Source organism: Carlito syrichta, unplaced genomic scaffold (assembly GCF_000164805.1).
Source record: "Carlito syrichta isolate Samal-C Ts95f unplaced genomic scaffold, Tarsius_syrichta-2.0.1 Scaffold302566, whole genome shotgun sequence".
In the NCBI taxonomy this organism is placed as follows: domain Eukaryota; kingdom Metazoa; phylum Chordata; class Mammalia; order Primates; family Tarsiidae; genus Carlito; species Carlito syrichta.
The window spans coordinates 344,030-352,684 of NW_007246662.1; the positions used below are offsets into that span (position 1 = coordinate 344,030).

The 8,655-nt window shown below is 39.4% G+C and overlaps 1 protein-coding gene and 1 pseudogene across 1 annotated transcript; both read left to right on the forward strand.

The window, feature by feature from the left end:
* Positions 1-4,411: 4,411 nt before the first annotated feature.
* LOC103259207 (olfactory receptor 2G6) lies at positions 4,412-5,427 on the forward strand. The gene has a single exon (XM_008056870.1). The coding sequence runs from the start codon at positions 4,415-4,417 to the stop codon at positions 5,363-5,365; it is 951 nt and encodes a 316-aa protein (XP_008055061.1). The 5' UTR covers positions 4,412-4,414; the 3' UTR covers positions 5,366-5,427.
* Positions 5,428-5,441: 14 nt separating this feature from the next.
* On the forward strand, positions 5,442-6,378 carry LOC103259218 (annotated as a pseudogene).
* The last annotated feature ends 2,277 nt before the right edge of the window (positions 6,379-8,655 follow it).

Below are 8,655 nucleotides of genomic sequence, written 5' to 3' on the forward strand. Positions count from 1 at the left end.
ATTCTGAAGCAACTACTTTGGTAATGACACTGTGTTAGGCTTTCAGGAGACACTAGAGATAAAAATGAATAAAACATCCCATTTCATGGTTCTTAAACCCCATTGTGGAGAAGAGACAGCAAACAAATAATTGTAAAAACTGTGCTAAGAATTGTTAATTTTATAAAGAAAAATAAAACAGAGCAAAGGATGTATCACTATTTTATATTTACTGGTCATAGAAATATTGTATGATACTCAAGTAACAAAAAAAAAGACCTAAAATAACTGAAGAAATGGATTGTAGTGTATCTGGGGGAAAGAATACAAGGCAGAGAGAACAGTAATTTTTTTCTTTAAAAAGTTTGTTTTTTGTTTATCTGATGTTTGTTTATATGTTGTTTATATGATGTTTGTTTATATGTCAAATAAGTTTGCAGGTATTCTCTCACCGTTCATTTATGTTGTGTTCTCTTTCTCTCTTTATTTTAAAAGTGTTTAATTAAGTGGTCTGCAATTTTTTTATTTAATAAAATAATAAAATTCTAATTCTATTATCTTTATGCCAATACTTTTATAAAGCATACAATACTATAGACTAAATTCTTCCATTATCTTTATGCCAATACTTTTATAAAGCATAAAATACTATAGCCTGGCCCAGAATCCCTTTTTATATTTGAAGTACCCGTGGTTAGCTTTCTATTTAATAATGTCTGTTGGTTCCTTAGTATAAGAAAGAATAAGATTGTTTTCTCTTCTCTTTCTTCATTTATCATCTAAACTTAGTCAACATTTAATCTATTTATTACTTTATCTTTAAATATGTTTCATTTTTCACTACTTTATTCATTAACTTCAAGTATTGATTTGCTGCCACTTCACTATGAAGCATCAATTCTGCTTATTCTTCATCATTTTTTTTCTCAAATTTTCTCCTGACTCAAGTTAATTCCCATTTCACACCTTTATGTTCTCTGACCATTGCCTCTTCTTGATTAGTTGTCAATTCTCTCCTTTCTTGTATTTCCTCCCCATGATGAATGAACTCTCGTTGCTTTATTGAGGATTCTTTCTTTGTGAATCAAATCTGTATCACAATTTGGTTCTGTGTTTTGACAACAATTTTAGGGTGAATTTATTTATTCTGCTAAGTACTTGGCTCATTTTTCACTTTCTTTTTTTCTATGGTATTGTTGGAAGGAAACTCCATTTCTTTTTTTTAAGGCTATAAACATATCATAGTGCTATTTTATTTTTTTATTTTTTATTTTTAGATATTTTTGTTTAATTTTAAAGATGTGGAGTATGATTCGGGGTTAGGTATACAAATGTTGATTGTGCAGGTACCCTTGTTGATGAGGTGTGCCCCTCCCTCCCCTGGCAGTTTCCCTCAACAGCCAATCCCACACCCCCTTCCCTGGCAGTTTCCCACTACTGCCAATCTCTTTCTTCTAGTATTATAATAATTGTTCAAGGTTCACTTATGAGTGAGAACATATGGTACTATGTTCTTTGTTTCTGTGATAGATCACTGAGCATGATTGTCTTTAAATCCACCCATGTTGCTGTGAAGTCCATGTGTTTGTTTTTCTTTATGGCTGCATAATATTACATTGTGTATGTGTACCACATTTTAAAAAATCCAGTCCAACTTCGATGGGCAGCATGGTTGGTTCTATGTTTTTGCTATTGTGAATAGAGCTGCAACAAACATACATGTGCGGGTATCTTTTTTGTAGAATGATTTGAGTTCCTCCGGGTACAAGGAAACTCCATTTCTATACATTGTTTTTAATATTTAAATTACTTTTCTAGTTATTACCAGGGGGATTCTGTGGGGTTGCAGGCACTGGGGAGTGTTTCCCGGTTTCTCAGGCTCTATTGCTTTCTTGTGTGCATTCCTGCTGTCTTCTTCACACCCACTTCCTACTGTCTCCTCACCCCGGAACATGCCCGGAAAGGTGATCTCCCAGTTTAGATAATGTTGCCCCGGCAGCTCCACCACCTCCTCCTAGGCTTTCTCCATATCTTTCCTTCCACTTTCTCTTTGATGCTTCCTGCCTCCTTGTCTATCAAAACCGTGCACAGCAACTCACACTTCTGAGAGGACACTTCCCATCTAGGGGGAGGTGTTTTCTGGTATTATTCGAGCATTTCTGCCACCATTGATCTTGAATCTCCCTTTTTCTCCCTGCAGGGTCTCCTGGTCCAAATCTTGGATTTCTGCATCAGTTATGATGAGTCTGAGTGTCTTCTTTCTGCCTTACTTGTAAACTGTAGTTAGTGAGTTTTCTTTCTTCTGATTTCTATGAAATTATCACTTGTACATTCTTTTATTATGTATTGTCCTGAATGTTTGGCATACATTTTAAAGAATAAAACTAGAAGTATCAAGATTAGTAGAATAGCTAAAAGTTCATGTCAGCACCTCAGACTCCCTTCTTTTTTCTGAGTTGGAGTCTCACTCTGTCGCCCAGGCTGGAGTGCAGTGGCATGCTGATGGTCACCGCAACCTCGACCTGCTGGGTTCAGGCTATCCCTCCACCTCAGCCTTCCAAGTAGCTGGAACTACAGGCATTCGCCACCATGCCCAGCTAATTTTTTGATTTATTGTAGAGGCAAGTTGCCCAGGCTAATCTTGAACCCACGAGCTCAGACAATCCTCTCACTTCGGCCTCCCAAAGTGCTGGAATTATAGGCATGTGTCACTATACCCAGCCCAGACTCCCTTTTTATATTTGAAAAGTTTTATTCTATTTGCCTCTGTGAATAATGGGATAAAAGAGGAAAAGTTTGCAAAGTGTTATCAGTTAGAATAGAAGGTTCTCACAGAGATCAAGGCAAGAAAGGGTTATGTGTACTAGGACAAAGCAGTGGTGGCAGAGGTGATGAGGAGTCATCAGCAAATACACATACATATGCATATGGAGGTAATTGTTAGGGATTTTTATTTTTATTTTTAGATGGAGTCTCACTCTGTTGCCCTGGCTGTTGTGTAGTGGCACAGTCAGGCCTACTGCAGCCTTGGTTCCTGGGTTCAGGTGACCCTTCTGCCTTAGCCTCCCAAGTTGCTGGATCTACAGGCTTACACTACCATATCCAACTACCTTGACTCCTGGGTTCAGGTGATTCTCCTACCTTAGCCTCCCAAGTTGCTGAGTCTACAGGCATACACTACCATGCCCAGCTACCTTTTAAAAAATTTTTGTATAGATGAGGTTACACTGTGTTGTTCAGGCTGTTCTCAAACTTCTGGGCTCAAGCGATCCTCCCACCTCAGCCTCCCAAAGTGTTTGGATTACAAGCATGAGCCCCTGTGCCTAGCCTGGAAATTAGTTTACACTATTCCATTTTCTCAATACATGATTAGTTATCTGGTATATCCATTATTTAGCATCAGAATTGTAACTTATTTCATTCTTAACTTTATTAGCAACACTGATATCATATAACATAAAGAATGAACAAAGTGTTCTGAGGACCAAATGTTTTAAAAATCTTTCTCTTAAATAATCTTCACTCAAAAAAAAAAAAGACTGTTTTATATGATTCCTTGATCAAAGAGGGAGTTTGTGTAATATTGTTTCTGCATTGCCTTAAGGAAAGAAAGACTTAAATTCCACAGCTTCTGATCTTAGATAAATGGAAGTGTACTCACAGAAATAAGGCAATATCACATGAAATATATATATGCATGTGTATGTATAAGTTTATGTGTGTGTGTATAACCAAAGGCATCACAAGCTACAAGGAGTCAATCATAATTTGAGTGTAAACTATCTATAGGTTTAATACAAGTTTAACATTTGATCATCTTCACCGCTACTACTGAAGATGCACACAACCAAAATATCTGGTTTTACATCTTCCTTTGTGAGTTCAGAGGTAGAACAGGTTGCAGTTGGTGTTCTACATCCTGCTCTGTCTCACTGGAATCCACAATTTCTTCGTGAATAATCACATGTAGCAAAGGTATTGCACCTGATACTGATTGGCTAAGTATGTGTAATTTTTTTGTAGTTTCTGTTTTACTTATTTTTCCTATTTGATTAGGCTTCTGCTTTAATTTTACCTACACATATGTTACATATATGGAGTAATATATATTACACACATTCTGCATCAGTGTAAACATGGGCAAAGTACAAGAATGGGCAAGAAAGAATGAATAAATACAAGTATCAAATAAATCAAGCAAATAATTAGTACAATGGTTTTGTTGTTTAAGTGAGATTTTATTCAGCGTAAATAGAAGGAGATGGTATTTCCTGCCAAGGGATGTATGTGGAGGAAAGGGCTATTGGTCTTTGCCTGTCCAAGGTAATGTATAAGGAAGATAATCACACTGGAAATAATTGCAGATTACCAGTATTGACCTCATTACTTTCTTTCCTCCAGTATCAATAGTTTTATGAACTATAGCTTCAAGAAAATGGAGGAAATCAACAACAGCTCTGAGAAGGGGTTCCTTCTCCTGGGATTTTCGGATCAGCCCCAGCTAGAGAGGTTCCTCTTTGTCATCATTTTTCACTTTTATGTTTTGAACCTTCTGGGGAATGCTGCCATCATATTGGTATCTTGTCTGGACTCCAAACTCCACACTCCGATGTATTTCTTTCTCAGCAATCTTTCTTGTGTGGACATCTGCTTTACCACCAGTGTTGCCCCACAGTTGCTGGTTACCATGAATAAGAAAGACAAGACCATGAGCTATGGTGGATGTGTGGCCCAGCTCTATGTGGCCATGGGGTTGGGTTCATCTGAATGTATACTCCTGGCGGTCATGGCCTATGACCGCTATGCTGCTGTCTGCCGACCACTGCACTACACAACTATTATGCATCCTAGGCTCTGTGTATCCATGGCCTGTGTAGCATGGCTCAGTGGCCTCCTTACCTCCCTAATTCAGTGCTCTCTCACTGTGCAGCTGCCTCTTTGCGGTCATCGCAAGCTGGACCACATTTTCTGTGAGGTGCCAGTGTTGATAAAACTGGCTTGTGTGGACACAACTTTCAATGAAGCAGAACTCTTTGTGGCCAGTGTAGTCTTTCTAGTTGTCCCTGTGTCACTCATCTTAGTTTCCTATGGCTTTATAACTCAAGCCGTGCTGAGGATCAAGTCAGCCACAGGGCGCCAAAAGGCCTTTGGGACCTGTTCCTCTCACTTGCTTGCTGTCATAATTTTCTATGGGACCATTATCTTCATGTACCTCCAACCAGCCAAAAGTAGCTCCAAAAATCAGGGAAAGTTTGTTTCTCTTTTCTATACCATAGTCACCCCACTTTTAAACCCCGTTATCTACACTTTGAGAAACAAAGATGTGAAAGGGGCCCTGAGGGCACTGATCTTGGGAAATGCGCTTAGACAGTGCCACAGGGATTAGTAGGAGATCTGAAACTCTGCAAGAAGTTAAACATCTCCAACACAATAATGTGTCATTCTTCCCAAACATTCTTCATATGAATCCCAAGGCTCCATGTTCTGTCTATAGAAAGCCCTTTGTCCTTTCCCCACCATGCCTTTAATGTTTATGTCCATCATTTCTATCTAGTGTGCTGGTCCACCTGGCAAACTTCTACTTATTCTTAAAAGCTCAGCTGTTGGTTTTCTGTGAAGTTTTCCATTACAATAGAAAGCCTGCAGAGACCAACTTGAGGCACATCTGTAAAGGGATAATGGACATGGTGAGCAACAATCACCCCTGGTTTGGAATGGAGTAAGAGTATACTGCCATGGGGACAGATAGGCACCCCTTTGGATGGCCCTCCAGTGGTTTCCTTGGGTCCCAGGATCCATATTACTGTGGTGTGGGAGGAGACAAAGCCTATGGCAGGGACATCATGGAGTCTCATTACCGGCCCTGCTTGTATGCTGGAGTCAAGGTCATATCTGCCCGGTGGGAATTCCAAATTGGACCCTGTGAAGCATGGGAGATCATCTCTAGGTGGTGTGCTTCATCTTGCATGGTGTGTGTGAAGACTTTGGAGTGATCGCAACCTTCGACCCTAAGTCCATTCCTGGAAACAGGAATGATGCAGGCTACCACACCAACTTCAGCACCAAGGTCATGCGGGAGAAAAATGGTCCAAAGTACATTGAAACTAAGCAAGTGGCAACAGTACCACATTCACGCCTATGATTCCGGGGGGGGGGAGGTTGGACATTGCCCAATGCCTCACTGGATTCCATGAAACCTCCAACATCACTGACTTTTCTGCTGGCGTGGCCAACCATAGTGCCAGCATCTGCATTCCCCTGACTGTCGGCCAGGAGAAGAAGGGTTACTATGAAGACTGTCACCCTCTGCCAACTGCGACCCCTTTGCGGTGACAGAAGCCCCTATCCACACGTCTTCTCAACGAAACAGGTGATGAGCCTTTCCAGTACAAAAACTAATTGAACTAGACTCCAGCCGTCAAGCCCCTCCTAGTTCATCTTACCCCAACTCTTTCCCTCTCTCCCAGTTGTAACTCACAGGGTGGAATATCAAGGTCTTTTTATTCTTTGTTCCCAGGAATCTTGCTTTCTTTGACCAGGGAGGAGAGGTCAAGTTCTTAATCTTTTCATACCTACCCTCCTTTTTATCCCTGTCACTGGTCACTGAAGCTTTCTAGTATGTTAGTGGGGAGGGGGTGGGGAAACATAATCACTGCTTCTATTTAATGGGGGTGTGCCTGTCCAATAGGCATAGCTGTCAGGACAGAGCACATGTTTGCAGGAGGGGCAGGACTCTTCTTCCAAGCAGATGAAAGTGAAGACCTGACTTCCCCCGGCTAGGTTAGGACTTCCCCTCTTGGTGGAAAAGGAGGTTATAACCAACTTTCAGTTAAAAGTGGGAATTACAGAGAAAGTAGGGGTTGGGGATCAGGCGAGAAAATACCCTTGGTCTCTTGTTAAGAACGTCTCTTGTTGGAGGATCAAGGCCTCCCAAACACAAAATGCAGTGCATAAAAATGGATGAGGATCCCTACCTTAAAGAAGAAAACGTTCTTAGTGCTTAGTCCTCCAAGTATCACACAAAGCAAAGTAGTATTTTTATATTTGAATGTAAAAACAATATATATATATATGGTTGTGTGGCTTATGTTTATGTTTCTAAAGGAGAAAACCATCAGGTCATGGGGAGTCAAACTTGAACAGATGGTCTGTAGAAAAGAGTATCTTCTTTTGAGTTAGGGAGTGGAGGAAGTGGTTCTTGGTAAGTTGGTGATTTGGGGTTCATTCCTTCATGACCACCATGGAGTTGATCTGCCCTGCCCACACTCTGGAAGTACTGGACACTGGTTATTTACCAGGTGACACCTGTGACTAGCAGTCATTTGATCTCCTGGCCTTGGTGTAAAAGGCACATACGCTTGTTCACACACTGGGGTTTAGAGTTGACTGGTCAGCTTGAGCTTGTTACTAACAGAGAGGGTATTGGGGTTACTTTCTGGTGGGAATCACACATCACTAAAGCAGGCCTTTTGATATATTAAAAAAATGTTAAAGCAAAATAGAAGTTTAGATTCAACCAAATTTGTAGGGTTTCTAAGTAATTTTTACAGAATTGCTTGTTTGCCTCAACTGTCTCTCTCTGCTCTCAGGGGGGATGGGGACAGAGCTGAAGTCACAACACATGTAATTTTGTATCCTGGTCTATTTTCTCCCAGTGTCAAGTATCTCTTTCCTTTGTTGAGACTGCTGAGGAGTTATCTTTTCCTTTGACAATAAGAAATCAGCTCTACCTTTCTCCCCTCTATTTCCCCTCCTGTTCTGAGTGTTTTGTGTTGGCTGTGTTTTCCTCTTGCCATGATGACTTTTAACTGTCTTGTATAGTATGTTCAGAGTTAGATAACTCCTCATTGTAAACAAACTGTAACTGCCCAGAGTAGCAGTTATAAATCAGCCTAACATTTATAAGGAGAAAAAAAAGCTCAGCTGAAGTGTTACCTGCATTCTCTAACTGTCTTGAAACACCATCCTTCTCACCCTCTGTGCAAAATTGCTTTTGCACATAGCACATAATACATACTGCTTTTTTCACATGTATTATATATATTATATACATATATATGACAGACAAAGTAGTTATATAATAGACTGTGAAAAATATATGACTACTTTCCCACAATATGTCAGTTTTAACCCGAGAGTGGACCCATTCAACTGAGTTAGCTTATTTATAACATGAGAAACACAAATATAACTCAGAGTTTTGATATCTTGGATCCACAGAATTGTGGGATATGAATAATGACTGCAATATCTTATTAAATATATTAAATAATCAAGCTTGCATTAAGTAGATTGGTACATATATTTAGATGAATTCCCCCTTTAATTGAGGTGTTAAAAAGTTGTGTAAAAGTGCCATATACTAAAATGTGTTTTAGTATATTAATAGACAATTAATACAATCTACCATAAAGCAATTGCTTCCAGCCTACCTTAACCTCTGAAGAGGAGTTACTTATATAATCTCTTACTTTAATATTTAAAATATGAAGCTATGCATGGTCTCATGCTAATGATCATAGTTATTTATTTGATTTCCAAAACCGAAAAAAGATATTCAGAAGCACTTTAATAATAACTTTATTCTTATATTTGACCAAACTCTTAATTCTTGATTCAGCTCTTTCTATGACTTTATATATTTGTCTCTCTGTCTCTCTCTTTCCCTCAAAAGAT